The sequence below is a fragment of the Musa acuminata genome, chromosome BXJ1-3 (genome assembly GCF_036884655.1).
Source record: "Musa acuminata AAA Group cultivar baxijiao chromosome BXJ1-3, Cavendish_Baxijiao_AAA, whole genome shotgun sequence".
Lineage (NCBI taxonomy): Eukaryota > Viridiplantae > Streptophyta > Magnoliopsida > Zingiberales > Musaceae > Musa > Musa acuminata.
In genome coordinates this window covers 35,678,969-35,696,621 of record NC_088329.1, presented here as the reverse complement: position 1 = coordinate 35,696,621, position 17,653 = coordinate 35,678,969, and the positions used below count along the sequence as shown (strand labels likewise).

Genomic DNA, 17,653 nt, shown 5'->3' with positions numbered 1-17,653 from the left:
CTGCCTCCGTAGTGTATTAATTTCTTGTTCCAAGAGAGAGCTGTAATATTATTTTTGTGGAGGTGATGCTGTGTGTCTTCTGTAATCACTGTCTTTCTCCTAAAACTAATTTTCCACATGAACATGCAGCCTATTGATTTCTTCTTTTCCTCGTCTTCTCAAGATTTGGGAAGGACAATAGTACCACCATTAGGAGCTCAGGTTATGACAGCCACTGTGACAAGTTAATTTTTTTTGCTGGGTGAACTTGACATGGTTTTATGTTTTCCCTCGGTGGGTAGTAGATTATACTTTGATTAATTCATCTCCTTTTAATCCATGCTTATTTGCTTCCCTATGCTCTGTACACGTATATTCTTGTTATTTATATTAATTATGTTCTTGCAGCCCACATCTTTGACTGTGAACATGACTTGTGCAGGCCTCTGTGTATCTGCTGTTTACTGCAATCGCTGTGAATTCAAAGTATTTTCATGATCTTGAAAATTATGTCAATCATATTTGAATAAGTAGTTTTATATTTGTTTTTTTTTCTATTTTTCGAGGTCTTTTTTTTTATTTGAGGTTAACAAAAATGTTCCGAGAACATCTGGTCGACATTATCTTGTTCTCATTGGTTGATGTGGTGAATTTATTGTTTATCTCGTATTAATTCATATTAGCATTGTTTTTATCCTCGATGACATTAATTATATTTTAAAACGTTAAAATATATTTTATTTTGACTTACTATTTTATTTTATTTTGACATCCCATTTAGTGTTTTTATGTACATAGCCACGCTGTGTACGCGACGCATTGGGCCGATTCCCCCACTCGTCAGCATCAAAGAGGCGGCAAGCGGCTCCGCCTAATCACCAAGTACACGTGGCTATCTCGGAACGAGTCGGAGGAGCTCGTTCTTTCGCCATCAGATGGACAACCGTTCGAGGGATTCACAGCCGTCCGATCACACCACGAATTCCCTCGCCTGTGAGGCAGTCGTCAACCAATCTGGATCATCCACGTGTCCTGATTAAATATAGAAAAGGAAGAAAAGAAGCGGGAAGCAACAGAACCCATCTCCCTTGTCTCTCCCCTGTCCTATTTGTTGGTTCCACCCCGCTGTCGGTTCCATTCTAGGGTTTGGTTTCGGCGTTTGCTTTCGCTTGCTTTGGTCTCCGGCCGAGAGCCGTTTCAGCTCCTTCTTCCGCTTCTTCAGGTATCGTTTCCTGTGATCTTTGTCCGCTGGGGATTGAGCATTTCCTTTCTTTCCCCCTTGTTTAGATCCGTTTACCTCATAGGACTGGGAGGTACTTCATCGTGGAGAAACGATCTCTATCTTTTATTCGTGTATATGAGTTTATCTGCACGAAATAATTGCTATTGTTATTGAATCCAGATATAGAAGTTCTGCTTCTTTCATATGCACAATGCCATGTTTTTGTAACATGCATCACCTTTTGGACCACAATGTGTGAAATTGTACGACTTGGATGATGAGGTAGAAAATGCACAAAAAATTTGCTAATCGATTAGCCCGTTAATTGTCTTCAATACATCTTTGGCTGCATACAATGCCTTAAGAAAGCAGTTCCCTGATGAGCCATGGTTGACTGCAAATGTCTCGAAGAACATGTTTTTATTCATGAACTGCATTCGCTCATTTTCTGCGAATATAGTGATCCAAAACATTCACTTTTTGGTGTTTCTATAAGCAAATGTTAACACAAATTTTCCAACAAATATAATTTCAATATCCAGATGATGAGCGTTGACTGCATATTCATTGCATGTTCAACAGCTTGTTGTTATGGCTCCGTCTCTGGAGATACCAATCATCTATTCGGACTTGCAACTTTCATGGCCACCTCTCAATGAAAGGATTCTTTCATCCATGTGCAGAAGGTCTGTTGCAGCACATCCTTGGCATGATCTTGACATAGGTACTTGATATTCTTATAAAAGGTTTCGTATGATTATTTATTTATTTTGCCTCTCCCTGCTGCTGTCTTCTTAAATGGACTTTGGATTCCATGGATTCGACATGCAGGTCCTGAAGCTCCTATGATATTTAACTGTGTAAGGTCTCTACACTTCGTTTAATGTGACTTATTATGAAGTTTGATGCTTAGCAATGGACCTAAATGAGATGTTATCACATACATGGGGGACAGATCCGCTTGGTTTGTCATGAAAACCAAGTTCTTGTACGCTAGCTTCAAATGTTGGGTCACCCTGTTCTAGTAATCTATGAGCTTTCCGATCATCACTTGATTGGATGAAAGATATGATACTTTGAATTTGTAGTTATGTGGATGATCATGATACATTACATTTGCACTTACAATATGAACCAGAAATAAAGACAGCAGATTTCTGCAGGTGGTAGAAATAGGAAGGGGAAGCAAAGTGAAATATGAACTTGACAAGAGAACTGGGCTGATAAAGGTATGCTTGGTATTTTACTCTGTTGCTTGCTTTCTGTTTTCTGCTGTGAATATCATATTTGTTTCTTCTGAACAAGGAGATCGTGTGCTTCACTCATCAGTGGTGTACCCTCATAATTATGGCTTCATCCCACACACCCTTTGTGAAGATAGTGATCCAATTGATGTTTTAGTTATCATGCAGTTATGTGGCACTTCAGTTCCATGGTTATAATGTTTACGAATATAGACTTCTACATATATAAGTCATATTCTTTAACACGGGAGTGTCTAATTTACTACAATCTAATCATACGAACCTTGATTATGATATGGTATTTTTTTCAGCTAACAACGATGCCTCATAATCTTTAACTCAGCCTACTCAAATATGACAACTCATCAGCATATTCCCTACACAAAGTTAAAACTGTTTCAAGATGCTTTTCTTCATAATAAAATAATACATTAAAGGAGTTGGTTAGCAGCTGTGAATATTTCTTCATGACCAAGGAATGCATTAAAGGAGTTGGTTAGCGACCATAAACACTTAATTTTAAAATTCTCTATGCATGAAGGAGGGTTGTTTCATACACTAGTATTTATTTTGGTGTTTAGGACTTAGAAAGAACTTTAGAAATTGATGATATTTTGCCGAAGCTCTCTTGAAGTTCTTGTTTAAACTCTGTATCTCTTGAATGCTTCATTGAATGGTGAGTCTTTTATTTTCAGTTCTGTTTCCTTATTTAATTTTCTTAGGGTGGTGAGTTGTTTTTCGATTTTATTGAGTTCGTATATTTTCCATCCGAAAAAATTGTACTATTGGTTTTCTTTCGAGTTCTATTCTTCTTTACCCCCATTATGTATCACGCCGGTATCATTCTTTGATCATAGATACCAAAACAAAAAAATATTTCCAATTTTCTGATATTTCAGAATCTTCACTGGTTGTTCAGACATTCAAGTAGTACCTGTTAAATTGGTTATTGCTGATGCTTGTTCAACAGGAACCAGTAATTCCAGGATGTTTTATTCGAGCTAAAGCCATAGGTCTGATGCCTATGATTGATCAGGTCTGGCTTGGTTAGACAAGTTGGAGAACTGATTTTGTAAATTGAAGCATTAGTGATTCACATATTGTTATATAATGCTTCTGATGATTGCTTAACTTTGGTAAAAGCCATGTTGATGCAATTTATGATGTTGGAAACGGGGAGAAAGATGACAAGATAATTGCTGTTTGTGCGGATGACCCTGAATACAACCATTACAATGATATCAACAAGCTGCCATGTCATCGTTTAGCTGAAATCAGGCGTTTATATCTACTAACACAGACTAAACATGACCAACTTTTTTGCAGTTTATGTAAATAAGCAGACAAATACTGTCAATTGAATCACTGGACTTATGTTTCTAGAACACTGGTGTGTGTTGCTAAAGAGACTCGAATTCTGATGTCTCTCACAAAATTCTGTGCCATTAGAGGTTTTGCTTCATCAAAGCCTGTCCTTGAACAAGATATTCAGATAAGAAAAAGGAGAACAAGGAAGTTGCTGTGAATGACATCCTGTCTGCATCTTCAGCTTATAAAGAAAGCCATTCAACACTCCATGTAAGTAATTATCATGTTTCTTAGTTCTAATCTTTTAGTTCTAGGAAGTCATCCCTGCCGAATGCTTGGGCAGACAGATGAAATTAAAAGCATGTAAAATTTTACTGCAAGAGGGAACTTTTCCTCATCAAATGTTGTTCTCACTTCTCAGACCTCAAGTCTTATCACATGCAGACCGTTATAAAACTCTCGGCCTCCGTGTGATTCTGCATGTATATTCTTGGGTTGTTTGTCTTGTATAGATATTCTTTTAACAATATATATCTAAGTGATGTTTGTGATATTTGCTTAAGACTGTTCTAATCATTTTAATTCTTTGAACTCTATTTGCAGGGACCTTTATGGCACTTGCATTGTCGAATACTCGAGGAAGTAGGAGGCATCTTGACAAATGGAGCTGAAAGTAATTGGTCATTTCCACATAGTGATTTTATATACGGCAGCTATCATTTAGTAATAGTTACATATGATACGCAAAAGTGACTGCTCATATTCTGCATCGCATGGTTGTGGTAACATTTAGTACAAAATTTTGTGGAGCTAAATTGAAATCTGAAGTGCATATATCAAATAGGCATTTAACAATTTTGGATGTGCTAGTTCTACCAGCAAATATGAACAACACATGGATGTTATATGAACATGACTTATCATTTGGAGATTTATTACACATACCAACATCTTCCATAGGAATCAATATTCCTAATTCAATTGTAAGAAAAGGATACTTGTCATATGTAATATCTCACTTTTCTTCAACATCATTACACTGTTCTAGTAATTTATATGTCATCTGGCATCATATGTTACCCTCATTAGCATCAATCTCTTTAATTTCCCATCTTCAAAGATGCATGCAATAAAAATCTAAGAATACATGATAGTCATACAAACTGAATTAATCTATCATGATGTAAATCAAATCAACAAAACAACAATTAGAGTAGAACATTATTTTTCTTAGTGCCTGAAACTGCACGTCCAATGCTAGCCCCTGCAAATTAGGGACTTTATTATCTATTTTCCTTCTCAAGTTGCAAGTCAGTATCTCCCTAATTGCAATTCATATTAACTCTTACATGCACATCACATTGCAAATATAATGAATAATCAAAAAGCACAAACCCTCCCTCAATAGCACCATCAGCCGATACAAGTTGATCTCATCAACCAAAGCCACAGCAACCATCACCCTATAGAATCATCAAAGAGACTCTTTGGTATAGAACCGTCATTAAAGATTCAATTGACAGCTACCAAAGAAAGACTGGTTTTCATGCCATAAAAAGAATATTTCAATCACTCCAAAGGAACCCTCTCGTATAACACATAATAACAAAGCCCATTAACCTTCTTCCTCCTCCAAAACTCCCAATTTCTTACAGTGGCTGTTGTCCCTTTCACGAAAAAGTGCAAAGTCAAACCAAATAAAACCACACCAAATCACATATAAATCACTACTATCATTAACATTGCATGAAAACATAGGAAGAAGAAACATTTGGCTTCATCTAATTCATCTCTTTCTTCCACCTACACTATTCCAGTCCTACAAAATACACAAAGAAGAGGAATTGCAGGAGATAGAAACCCCCTTTCATATCCGCTAACCCTAGTCTTTCTTCGGTGACTTGGTGCCCTTCGATGGCGACTTGGGCTCCTTGCCACCCTTGTCAGTCTTCTTCGGCAGAAGAACAGGGTTAATGTTGGGCAGAACCCCTCCGTGCGCGATGGTCACCCCAGCGAGAAGCTTCCCGAGCTCCTCGTCGTTCCTGATGGCAAGCAAGACGTGCCTCGGTATGATCCGGTTCTTCTTGTTGTCACGCGCCGCATTCCCGGCCAACTCCAAGACCTAAATATCCAAGCAAAGGGAAGATCATGAGAAGACGGAGATGCCGCGGGCGAGGTAGGCGACGATGATGGGGGTTCGAGAAAGCACCTCGGCTGCCAGGTATTCGAGCACGGCGGCGAGGTAGACGGGAGCGCCGGCGCCGACGCGCTGGGCGTACCGGCCCTTCTTGAGGAAGCGGCCGATGCGACCGACGGGGAACTGGAGGCCGGCCTTGACGGACCGTGAGACGGGCTTCTTCTTGGGGCCACCACCCCTCCGGCCAGCGGCTCCCTTCTTCACCTTGCTCCCTCCGCCGTCCATAGCCACACCACCACTTTAGGACGCTCCTGGTTGACTTGGGAATGGAGTAAAGATGGAACGAGTTCACACGGCCCGACTGAGTCACGAACGAGTGAGTTGGCGAAAGAGATGTATTGCCGATGCGGATATATAGTGGCGAGTGGGCTCGAGGCCTCGGATAGAGAAACCCGCACCGTTGGATTGGAATCAGATCAACGGCTAGCCATGCTTCAAGTCACGATCCGTGGGAGTACAGACGGACCAGTGGGGAGAGACGCCCTCGTGCCAAGTAAAGTGTGCTTCCTCATTTTTGAGATCCAATCCAAGAAAACGACGCCCGGACGGTTCAACGTTCGAATCGTCAAATCGAACCGGCCTTTAATTTGTCACCCAATCAAGAAAAAGGCGGCCGGACGGCTCAACGTTCGAATGTCAAATCGAGCCGGCCTTTAATTTGTCCCGCCAGTAAACCGCCAAATCGAAGCGAACCACATCGTACGACATTTTGGTTTGGTTTACAATTTAACGGGTTAATCTGGTTCAGAAAATACAGAAGAAAAATTCAATGTTCCTTGGGAATTTCTCAAAACAGAGTTACATATATTTAAATTAATGGTTACTTAAATTTTTTTAATTCGTATTTAAATCCTTTAGAAAATTGTATAATGCATTGAGGTGTATTTAATTATAATTTATATTAATATCCTTTAATTAATGTCAATTTAGGTGTGTTTTATTTTTAGGAGAGAATTAATATATATATATATATAGTCAATTAGTATATACGGATTCCTCCAAAACCTGAAAATTTGCATTGATGCAATTGTAGTTTATCTTAGTAAGATAGTTAACTTACTGTTAGTTGAAGTTTTAATTTAAATTTATAACCTTTGAGGACTATTAATGAATGATGATATAAACGTTTAAGATGCGTTGTATGAAATGTTATGTGCGTGTGTTTTGGTTTTATCATTGTGGTATTTAAAGCATCTTAACTATGGTTAACCCCATTGAAAATTAAAAATTACATTAAACACATAGCTGTATTATTTTAGTTTGATTAAACATGATTTCTATAGTAAAATTATTTAAGTTCATTTAAATAATACTAAATAAAGTTTGATTACTAAATAATAGTAAAATCATTTCATTGTGGTATTTAAGTTTGATTAAACACATAGCTGGTCACCAATTTCTTCCATTCACATCTATAAATTAAATCAAATACTAAATAACTTCAAATTCTGTTGGCTGAAACAAAGAAATGGAAAATGAGTCATTTTGTTCAATATCATACATTCGAAATAAGCATGGCTATTAACTTTTTTAAAATTCTTCATGTAAACAAAATTTTAAATAATATTTTTTAAATTATAATTTTACTCCTTTGTTCCATCTTTGTGTAACTCAGCTTATTAGCCACCGTATCCAATATTGCTCTCGTTAAAACCTAAGTAGTCCACGATAATTGTGCGTGATTGAAGTCATTGAGGGGTGACCCTGCATGCGAGAGCTACAGGTCACGATAAAACAACGGAGGCGACAATAGATTCAATGAAAAGAAAAAGATAAAATGATTTTTTTTTCATAGAATCAGGGGAACTGTTTTAGATTTTTTTTTAAAATAAAAACGTTCTATTAGAAATTTTAAAAAGTAAATTTTTTTTTAGGAATTCACGCAAGTATGAAATGAGTTAATATGTCTCTAATGCATAGAAAAGTGGAAACATAATGTGTATTTTTTAAAAAAAAATATTTTATTATTTTCCTTATTTTTCTATTTCCTTTGCTATAAATGTTTCTTAATATAAACAAAACGATGAAAACTTAGTGAAATTGCTGTTTTGTTCAGAATCGGGTTGGTCATGTTGGAAGTTATATATATATATATATATATATATATATTGGCATTTGATTTTTGGATTACATTAATTTTGTTTCCTTGAGATGTGATTTTTATTAATTTATTTATTTAAAGTCAGTAGTTTTAATGTTAATTTTGGTCACACTAGATATGTATCTGACATATACTTAAATATCTAATGTTCTTAGTAATATCACAAGGTCCTTTAATAACATAAAAAAGCAAATATAAATAAACTATCACCCTATCGAAGTATAAACTTATAATCTCACAAGTAAATATTTAAGTAAATATTTTATAATCAATACAAGTTAAAAGATAGACTTCAAAAGTTTTAAACAATCATATGATAAATGATCCAAAATAACTTGTCACATATAAAAATTCTTGTGTAATATCATTGTGGAACCAAGTCATCAATATATTATTCTGAAGTTTTATCTTATCACCTTGGGTTCCAAATGTAAGAGATATCTCATGTCATATGTTTATCTCTGGATAATAAGTCTATATAAATTATAATTATAAATCATAAATAAAAATAAAACCTAATCAAAATTAAACTATCAAATCAACTATAAGTCTCAAACATATTGTATCAAGCATGAAAAACATGAAAAAAAATAAACATTAAATCGAACATTTTGATACGAACAATTTTCTATATATCGAGTCCTAATATAAAAGATATTGATGTTCTTCATAATCGGCTTGGTAGGATGAAAGTTATATATATATATATATATATATATATATATATATATATATATATATATATATATATATATATATATATATATATATATATATATATATATATATATATATATATATATATATATATGCATTAATTTTAATGTTAATTTTGGTCACACTAGATATGCATAGTATAATCTGACATATACTTAAATATCTCATGTTCCTAGTAACATCACAAGGTCCTCTAATAACATAAAAAGGTAAATATAAATAAATTATCACCCTATAAATTTATGATCCCACAAGTAAATATTTAAGTAAAAAATTTATAACTAATATAAATTTAAAAATTAATTCTAAAAATTTTAAATAGTCATATGACAAATAATCCAAAATAACTTATCGTATATAAAAATTATTGTATAATATCGAAACCAAGTCATCAATCATCCCTAGACATTATCCCGAAGTTTCATATAGTTTTATCACCTCGAGATATTAATCTTATCACTCGGGTTCCAATGGTACAGAGATATTTAATGTCATATAAGATTGTGCCGTACAATTTGTTACATATATCACTTTAGATCCAAGTCCCGATATAAAAGATATTGATGTAAATTTACAAAACTAGTTGATCTCATCCTTATAAACTAACGGAACGATTAAGTCATGACAAATCAAATATGGGGTAAAAGAAATATTTTATGTAAGAGTTAAATTGCTTGAGGTCATCATAACAACGGCTCTAATTATATATGGTTGAAATGAATTTATGTTATTAGTTTATTTAAAAATTAGGTTGAGATGGTGAATGAACTGGATGGGATTTGTATGACATGGAAATATAGTTTATTTAAAAATTAAGTTACAATTTATGAAAAAAAATGATGTTCTATGTTGATATGGGTGGTATAATACTTAGGCAACTTGATATTGTATTGCATATTTGACACGTCAGGTTAATCCCATCATACAAGAATGATAATATGGTATCAACAAGGATGATGACTCTCATATGAAATAACAATATTTGGTCTTTGATATTAAAGTAATTATTTCATAATTATATAGATCATGGTTCAATGCTCTTATAATCAAATGATATCAAGGTGATGTACATAAATATTAACGATATTTATCACCGTTCATCCCGATAAATTATTTAAAAAAAGATCATAGTGCATCTTTGAAAAGATTGTTTTTAATTTTTATTAATATTTAGATCATTTGAATCCATATATAATTTAAACATCAGAGAATTTTTATCGTAAATGCTCTAATATAATTTTGTAGGTTTGAATTGTTAGGATCAAGAGCACTGAGGGGGGGGGGGGGGGGGGGGTGAATTAGTGCAGCGGAAAACTTTCGTCGGTTCAAAAAGACTTCGTATGAAAACCGTTTCGGAAAGATCTTTAACTTGAGAGCAAACAAAAGTATAGTTAACGTAAAACAACGAAGACAGTTTGCAGTTAAGATAAAGAGCAGAATGTAAATGCAAACCGAGATTTAGAGTGGTTCGGCCAATCTTGACATACATCCACTTTTGGCTTTCTCCTCCGACTAGGTCACTGATGTCCACTAGAGGTCTTCCTTCGATAGGCGAAGGTCAACCACCCTTTTACAGTTTTTCTCCTTTTGACGGGCTTAGGAGACAATCCTTACAAGTTTTTACTCCTCTTTTGAATGATCAACACTCAGAAAGAAAGAGGAAGAAGAACTCTAGCTTTTACAATACTTTTAAGTTCTTAAATACTTAGAATAAAAGCAAGCTTTTGGTTGCCCTTTCATGCAGAAAGGGTGGGGTTTATATATGCCATAATCAGTTTGAATTTGGAGCTTAAAAGTGTCATCTCCCGGATTTTCGGGGTCCTAGCCATACCACCGCTAGAGCTGGGCGGTACTACCGCCTCGCATTTGACACTGAGCGGTACTACCGCCTGACGTCGCTCAGAGACCGAGCTCAAGCGGTATCACCGCTTGACAGGAGCGGTACCATCGCTGGCAGTAATAACTACCGACGGTACCATTGCTGGAAATAATAACTGCTGGCGGTACCACCGCTTGACAGGGGCAGTACTACCGCCCAAAATTCCTGGGAGACCAAGTCTCCTAGGCGGTGCCACAACCTGCAGGAATTCTGGGTCCGAATAGATTGATCCATTCGACCCAATTTGGGTCTGCCAAGAGCCCAGTTGGCCCCAGATTAAGTTAATGGGATCACTTCCCGATCCTAACTTAATCTACATGCTAACTACGACAATTAAGACATCAATACTGCAGATCGTGTTCCGGTGCGTCAATCGCTTCTTCTTGTGAACTTCCGACGAACTTTCGGTGAACATCCGACGAACCCTCGACAATGCTCCGGCGGACTCCCGGCAAACTCCTGGACCTATGACGATCCTCTTGGCGAGTTCCGACGAGCTTCTTCGGCGAGCTCTTGGACTTTTTGAATTGTTCCCGTAGAATCTCCAACGATCGTTCGGACTTCCGACGAACTTTCGAACCCATAACGTGATCTTTGTCTTGACTCCGACTCAACACCTGCTGCGTGTCTTACTGCCACCGTAGTTAATCTTGCACATGTAAAACAAACATCGATCTAGACAATTAATACTAAGCATTAATCAAGTTGTCTGGCATGTCACTAGTCCCTCGACGCATCATCATCTCTTGCGGCCTATTGTCCAATCGGCCAGTTGACTCCGCAACTCCGATATCCTTGGCGTAATACCTGCTTTACTTGGCTCGATGCCTGAATCCACGACCCGACGTCCAATCTTCTGATATGTTCATCCGACCCAACATGATTTTTCTTGCTTTAATTGTCTCATTCTAATCGAAGCATCCTGTGTAACTCAAAACGCAGATTAAATTATAAACACAATTATCAATTGGTTTCATCATTAAAATACGAGATTCAACACGAATAATCAATGTTAAAGTAAAAAAACTATTATTTTATTAAAAAATTGTGTACAACATTAAAAAATTTTTTTTGAAATGAGCTATCTGTTAAAAAAGTCTGAAAAATAAACTTAGGCTGCAAAAAAGTGATATGGAAAATCAAAATAGAATTTGCCAGAAATCGGAAAATAAAATAGAAAGTTAAGCTAAAAGTGGCGTCGCCCGGACTCGAACCGGAGACCTTCAGTGTGTTAGACTGACGTGATAACCAACTACACCACGACACCACTCGTGACTAATTTCGTCAATTTAGTTATATATATATTTTTATAATTGAGGAACATAAAATATTAGCTGAAAATGGCGTCGCCCGGAGACCTTCAGTGTGTTAGACTGACGTGATAACCAACTACACCACGACACCACTCGTGACTAATTTCGTCATTTTTTTTTATATATATTTTTTATAATTGAAGAACATAAAATATAAGCTGAAAATGGCGTCGCCCGGACTCGAACCGGAGACCTACAGTGTGTTAGACTGACGTGATAACCAACTACACCACGACACCACTCGTGGCAAATTTCGTCTGGGTTATATAAACATATTATTTCTTAACTGTCCTCTTCTCTTCTCTTCTGAGTCTCGCCACGTCCTCTTCCCCCAGACCCTATTCACCGATCCCACCCTAATCCTCCGCCCTTCTCGATCGATCGGAGATGTCGAGCGGTTTGGACATGTCTCTCGATGACATCATCAAGAACAACAAGAAGTCCGCCGCGGGGGGCCGCGGCCGGGGCCGTGGTTCGGGCACTGGACCCGCCCGCCGCGTCCCCAACCGGTCGGCGAACCGATCCGCCCCATACTCCTTCGGGAAGGTACGACTAGGGCTTCCTCAGCGCGTCGATCCTCCATCTCCGCCGATCCGGTCCAAACATCTCCTCCGATTTTAGGGTTTCTCACTTCGATCTCCGATCCCAGGCTCCCGACTCGGCGTGGCAGCATGACATTTATGCGGCTCCGATGGGCGGCTTCCCTGCTCCTGCGGCTCGGGCTTCCTCTATAGAGACCGGCACCAAACTCTATATTTCCAACTTGGAATACGGTGTCTCGAACGAGGACATCAAGGTGATTTCCTATTTTTTGCCGTTCCGTTTCTAATATCACTTGTTATTGGTGATTCGGAATCTTTATATTTTGTCTTCAGATATCCAGGATCTGTTTGTGTCGTTGTTTTGTTGGTTAACTGGAGAGGTTCATTTGTATATATATATATATCTCTGGAAGTCCGCAAATCGTTTTGTCCAATTTGGATATCCTTCTTTGCCTTAAGATAAACATACTATGGCAAGTTATTGTAATCAATACACATGTAAGCCAGAATATTTGGGGGATTCATTTCTTTATTTTTGCCTGTATGATCACATGCTTTTGTTTTCTGTTCTTCCCAGCATTGGTTGAGGCGCCCCTTTTGGGCCTTTGTTTGTGATGTGATGTTTTATTTGTTCCAGGAGCTCTTTTCAGAGGTTGGTGATCTGAAGCGCTATTCAGTAAATTATGATAGAAGCGGAAGATCTAAGGTACTTCTTCAGATTGACTGATTTTTAGTTTCAACGTTGTTGTGCTCATTTTTTGGGAAAAAATATATTTAAGGGAACGGCTGAGGTGGTCTTCTCAAGGCGGGCTGATGCTTTAGCAGCTGTGAAGAGATACAACAATGTGCTGCTTGATGGAAAACCAATGCAAATAGAAATTATCGGAATAAATATTCCAACACCAGCTGCCGTGCCTCAGTTCTCTAATGGTGTCTCCAGAAATCCTAACGGTGCTCCCAAAAGGTCCGTTTAATTCTTGTTTATGGAGATGCCTTCATTTGATTAAGTTCTGATGAGTTCTACAATTTCCAACTTTGTGATTGCACTATTTTCTTGTATATGGTCGTTACCTAATCCATTGATTGTTACTTGAGATGTATTGTTATTATCAAGCATCTACCGATGATCATTTTTCTGCTATATAGCACGTGTCATGCTGACCTAAAATGCATCACTGTTTACATTTTCTTCAAATTTGGCTTTTTGGGCCAATATATGTTCTATAAAAGTTTAGTTATTGTATAGGAGGCACTGGGCCTTGTTCGGATGTAATATTATCTAGATGTAACAAAAGTAAGATCAAGATTCGTAACTCTGAATAGGCCCAAAAGAAATATGATCTTTATATCTGTCACGAGTTTAATTAATGTATTTACACTTTAGTCATTGTTAATCTCCTTGTCAGGTTTTGGGGCTATTGTAAGAAGAGAAGGTGTACTCTTGCAGAAGATATGTGCTTTGTGTTTTATGGCTAATTTGGTTAATTGAAAAAAGTATAATAATAACATGTCTCATGACGATGTATCAACAGACAGAAGAGAAAAGGTTGGCCCATAATGCACAGAGAAAAGGTTAAAAGGGGTGGCTGATTCTTCTTTTTAGCTTAAGCGAAACATGTATCATCAATTTACTTTAACTTTCACTAAGTAAAGAAGAGTTTTTAGATTGTTCTCTACTATCTTAGGTTAAAATATCATGCTCCAGTGAAAGTTATGGTATGCTTGTTGCTGTTAGCAGCATATCTGGGCAAAGATTCTTTTCTCTTGTTTTTTAAATGTATATTGAAAGTGTGTATTAGAGAAATTTTGATGCATGCATAATGAAAATAGTGATTTCTCTTCTATGTTTCATGTTCATATATGAAATTATTTTGAATCTTGATTGGTACACTAAGATTAATGATTTGTCATGATCATTTTAATAATATAAATTATTAGCAGTGATGGCAGTCAATTCTCCAGAAAATACAATAATTATATTTCCCCCATACTTTCCACATTTATATTAGATATATTTAGTAAAGTTGCATGTTTATATTGTTTTTCTTGCCTAGAGTATGCTTATATTTCCCCCTTACTGGGTCAATACATCATTATTTAAGTGGTTTCTATATGCAACACAACAGAATCTAAGAGCCTTTTTAGAATTTGTGGTATTATTGGTTTGTCGTTAGGCCTATCTATTTCTGTTTTATTGGTGTAATTTTTCTTAACTTGCTTATGTATTGCAGAACTGGACCAGGAAGGGTTTCTGCAGGATGGCCACGAGGTGGTGGTCGTGGAAGGGGGAAAGGTCGTGGCCAAGGTAGAGGCCGTGGTGAACCAGTATCTGCTGCAGCACTTGATGCTGATTTGGACAAGTATCATGAAGAAGCAATGCAAACTAACTGAATGCTTAGTTTGCAATCATATCTTGCTTGATGCTGCTCAATAGTTAAGTAATTCTGCAAACGTGCGTAATGTAGGAAATGGAAGATGATATTGTTAAACTACTTATTGGGTTTGGGGGCTTTCATTTTCATATATTTATTGCTCTTAGACTTCTACTTGCTGATGGGGTTAAAGCGACATTTGATGTCTGGCCTTAAAGTTCATTTCATTTGGTTGGTCAAGCTTCTTTCTCTTTGATTTTGGGGCTCAAATGTCATTGTGATACAAACTAGGGAAGTTGGACTTTCTACAGGAACCTGCATGACAAGTACCTCATATCAAGGTATGCAATATGTTTCTGCTTGCAGACTGCTTTTGTAGTTACTGAATAAACTAATCCTACTCTTTTTCATATCTGCTGAACAATGCTTCCTTTTGCTCTTTGGATAGGTGGGTCCGATGAATCCTTCTTTGGTGAGATAGCTTTCCGCCACAACTTATCCAGAGTTCATATTTAAGATCCCCATTATCTGTATTATGAGGTTTCTTTGCTCAACCAGAGATTACGTGCTGCACCTTGTTTGATTTGATATACCTTTAGTTATTATAGCTTCTATCATCACACATGGTGTTTACTGGGCTTTTTGGGAAATATTGCTTAAGAGAAGCTTGCTGCTCGTAGAATTGCATCAATTTGGGGTGCCAGGGAAAACATCTTTTGAAGACGGGAGATACCCATTATTTCTCATAGCTGTTTAATGTTGATAGATAATTGACAAGCTTATTTTTTTGAAAGTATTAAGTGTTAGGTTGGTAGATTTTGGGGTGCCTATGGATTTGGGATGGAGCGAGTGATCACTCGCTCCATTGGTTTACTTCTCAAAGTTCATCAATCCAATTTTTTTGTTGCGAAACAAGAAGGGGGAATGAAGTGTTCACAATTGAGGCTCCTCACTGGGGATATATCATGGTCTGACAAATGATCAACCTTGCCCAAAATATATCTCGAAGTTTTGTTTGGACTTTGGAGTTGTTACAGCTCTCTGTTATGGAAGGTCAAGTATTCCTTATGATTCATGTCCAAAGTGTGGTTTTCTTAAACCAAACTTGAAAATTAAGAGTGTAGCAAACTACTTGACATGGAAATGTCTGCTTCAAATGTGAGTCTTAGCTGCAGATGGTACAAATGAAGTCCAAACTTGCCATCTAGGGCTTTCCTCATGCTTTTTAATGCATGAACTGCTTAAATCAGCATCCCAGTGCATTTGCATCCATCATACTGCTTTAGTTTTTTGTGTTTCTCCCAGATGTGGTTTTTAGTTTCTGTTAAACGGTGTAATGTTTTCTACTTAGTTTAGGGAATCTGCTGGCAAGAACAGGGCTGTGGCCGATCTAGTTCAAATATGGAGGTGAACCTGGGCCGTTACTGCCAAATGATATTTCTACTTTATGGTGCTCGGTAATTATGTGAAATCAGCTTATGTCTGATAAATTATCGAGTAGTTTGTGAGGTGCTATTTTTTTGCAAAACATGGTGCTCTATTGAATGTTTTGTGCAAATGACTTTTTCTTTATTACTAGTGTTAGTGACTCTTGTTATGTCTATTACTGAATTGGTTCTGCATGTTATTGGACACTACTTTGAGATATGGATGCACCATCTGCAGTTTGCACTTCATTTGTGTGAGCTTCTAAACAGCAACCATTGGAAGCTCTCATACAGCAATCTGTTGTATACACATGTAGATATAATAGAAATCCTCTTACGGTAACAAGAGGCTGCAATAAACTGGTTAGCTGCTGCTGTGTATCGCATTCACATTCATGTCGGGAGAGAAGCTCAAACTATGGGATTCCACCGCGTGAATGTTGTGCGGAAGTGTGGTGTTGCATGCAGCTGTACTGTATTCTAGTTGTAAATTAGCGCCGTAGATCTGCTTGTTCATGTTGTTGTTGCTTTAGTAGATTTGTGATGCTTGCTTTTAGTATTCGTCAAACTGTGGATGAATGCTGTGTGGAAATGTGGTGTTGCATGCAGCTGGACTCTACTTTTAGTATTCGTTCATGTTGTTGTTGCTGCTTTAGTAGAATTGTGATGCTCGCTTTAGTATTTGTCAAACCATGAATGCTTTAGTATTTGCATAAAATCGTGACTAGAGTTCTGCTATCCTCTGATGACTGTCATCATGCATCTTAGAGGTGTTTCAGATTCATCCAGCAGTTCGACAATGTAATGATGATAAGAAACTCGAGATGTGCAAATATATATGGTGATGAGCATTGTTGATGGGGATCCACATTTGATTACATCGGAGTGAGACTGTATGCTATATATAGCCAGCTTCGTACTATCGCATCAACAGTGACTCTCTATCTAAAGTGTCCATCGCGCGAATCTCAAAGTACATATGTGGTGATCTTTGCTGTGAAGGATAACGCGTCGTGTGCACAAAGTCTTCGCAGCAGATGGTTAAGAAGCGGTCAAAGAGAAAGAGAGCGTAGATATAGTGCCTCCCTCCATCTGTTTGTTGTCTTGCCATCTTGCTTTGATCCTTGTTTTGCTCGCCATCTTGCTTTTTGTTGATTATTCTCATCACAAAGATGGGCATCTTCAAGAAAAGAAAGAAACAAACAGATTAACCCTCCCCTCCCCAGATAGAAGAGGCTATACACACACTTTATAATGACTTTGCATCTTGAATATAATTATTATATGAACCAGTTGAATTATACATCTATTATTTTCCAATTCAATTGCCATATAATAAATGTTAATGTTGT

General features: G+C 37.1%; 3 protein-coding genes and 2 non-coding genes across 5 annotated transcripts; 2 read left to right on the top strand and 3 right to left on the bottom strand.

Annotated features, from left to right (window-relative positions):
- Window positions 1-81: 81 nt before the first annotated feature.
- LOC135626245 (soluble inorganic pyrophosphatase 4-like) lies at window positions 82-4,556 on the top strand. Its single transcript, XM_065131424.1, has 6 exons — window positions 82-1,201; window positions 1,784-1,925; window positions 2,033-2,061; window positions 2,365-2,430; window positions 3,416-4,023; window positions 4,357-4,556. Exons 2-5 carry the CDS (start codon window positions 1,793-1,795, stop codon window positions 3,494-3,496), a joined length of 309 nt encoding a protein of 102 aa, XP_064987496.1. The 5' UTR covers window positions 82-1,201; window positions 1,784-1,792; the 3' UTR covers window positions 3,497-4,023; window positions 4,357-4,556.
- A 910-nt stretch (window positions 4,557-5,466) lies between these two features.
- Window positions 5,467-6,276, bottom strand: LOC103978585 (histone H2A). The gene is made up of 2 exons (XM_009394424.3): window positions 5,963-6,276; window positions 5,467-5,875 (listed from the first exon to the last, which is right to left on the bottom strand). The coding sequence occupies exons 1-2, from the start codon at window positions 6,173-6,175 to the stop codon at window positions 5,636-5,638; spliced, it is 453 nt and encodes a 150-aa protein (XP_009392699.2). The 5' UTR covers window positions 6,176-6,276; the 3' UTR covers window positions 5,467-5,635.
- A 5,564-nt stretch (window positions 6,277-11,840) lies between these two features.
- Window positions 11,841-11,914, bottom strand: TRNAV-AAC (transfer RNA valine (anticodon AAC)). Its single transcript has one exon. It is a non-coding gene; the product is annotated as a tRNA-Val (tRNA).
- A 211-nt stretch (window positions 11,915-12,125) lies between these two features.
- Window positions 12,126-12,199, bottom strand: TRNAV-AAC (transfer RNA valine (anticodon AAC)). The gene has a single exon. It is a non-coding gene; the product is annotated as a tRNA-Val (tRNA).
- Window positions 12,200-12,264: 65 nt separating this feature from the next.
- LOC135626221 (THO complex subunit 4A-like) lies at window positions 12,265-15,114 on the top strand. Its single transcript, XM_065131385.1, has 5 exons — window positions 12,265-12,506; window positions 12,610-12,756; window positions 13,140-13,208; window positions 13,282-13,466; window positions 14,734-15,114. The coding sequence occupies exons 1-5, from the start codon at window positions 12,348-12,350 to the stop codon at window positions 14,891-14,893; spliced, it is 720 nt and encodes a 239-aa protein (XP_064987457.1). The 5' UTR covers window positions 12,265-12,347; the 3' UTR covers window positions 14,894-15,114.
- The last annotated feature ends 2,539 nt before the right edge of the window (window positions 15,115-17,653 follow it).

Coding starts and splice junctions, on each gene's coding strand:
- LOC103978585 (XM_009394424.3), bottom strand. CDS start 6,175: ATGGACGGCGGAGGGAGCAAGGTGAAGAAGGGAGCCGCTGGCCGGAGG. Junction 5,876..5,962: donor TCGAATACCTGGCAGCCGAG/GTGCTTTCTCGA, acceptor TTGGATATTTAG/GTCTTGGAGTTGGCCGGGAA.
- LOC135626245 (XM_065131424.1), top strand. CDS start 1,793: ATGGCTCCGTCTCTGGAGATACCAATCATCTATTCGGACTTGCAACTT. Junction 2,062..2,364: donor CTCCTATGATATTTAACTGT/GTAAGGTCTCTA, acceptor AGATTTCTGCAG/GTGGTAGAAATAGGAAGGGG. Junction 2,431..3,415: donor AGAGAACTGGGCTGATAAAG/GTATGCTTGGTA, acceptor CTTGTTCAACAG/GAACCAGTAATTCCAGGATG.
- LOC135626221 (XM_065131385.1), top strand. CDS start 12,348: ATGTCGAGCGGTTTGGACATGTCTCTCGATGACATCATCAAGAACAAC. Junction 12,507..12,609: donor CCCCATACTCCTTCGGGAAG/GTACGACTAGGG, acceptor CTCCGATCCCAG/GCTCCCGACTCGGCGTGGCA. Junction 13,209..13,281: donor ATAGAAGCGGAAGATCTAAG/GTACTTCTTCAG, acceptor AATATATTTAAG/GGAACGGCTGAGGTGGTCTT.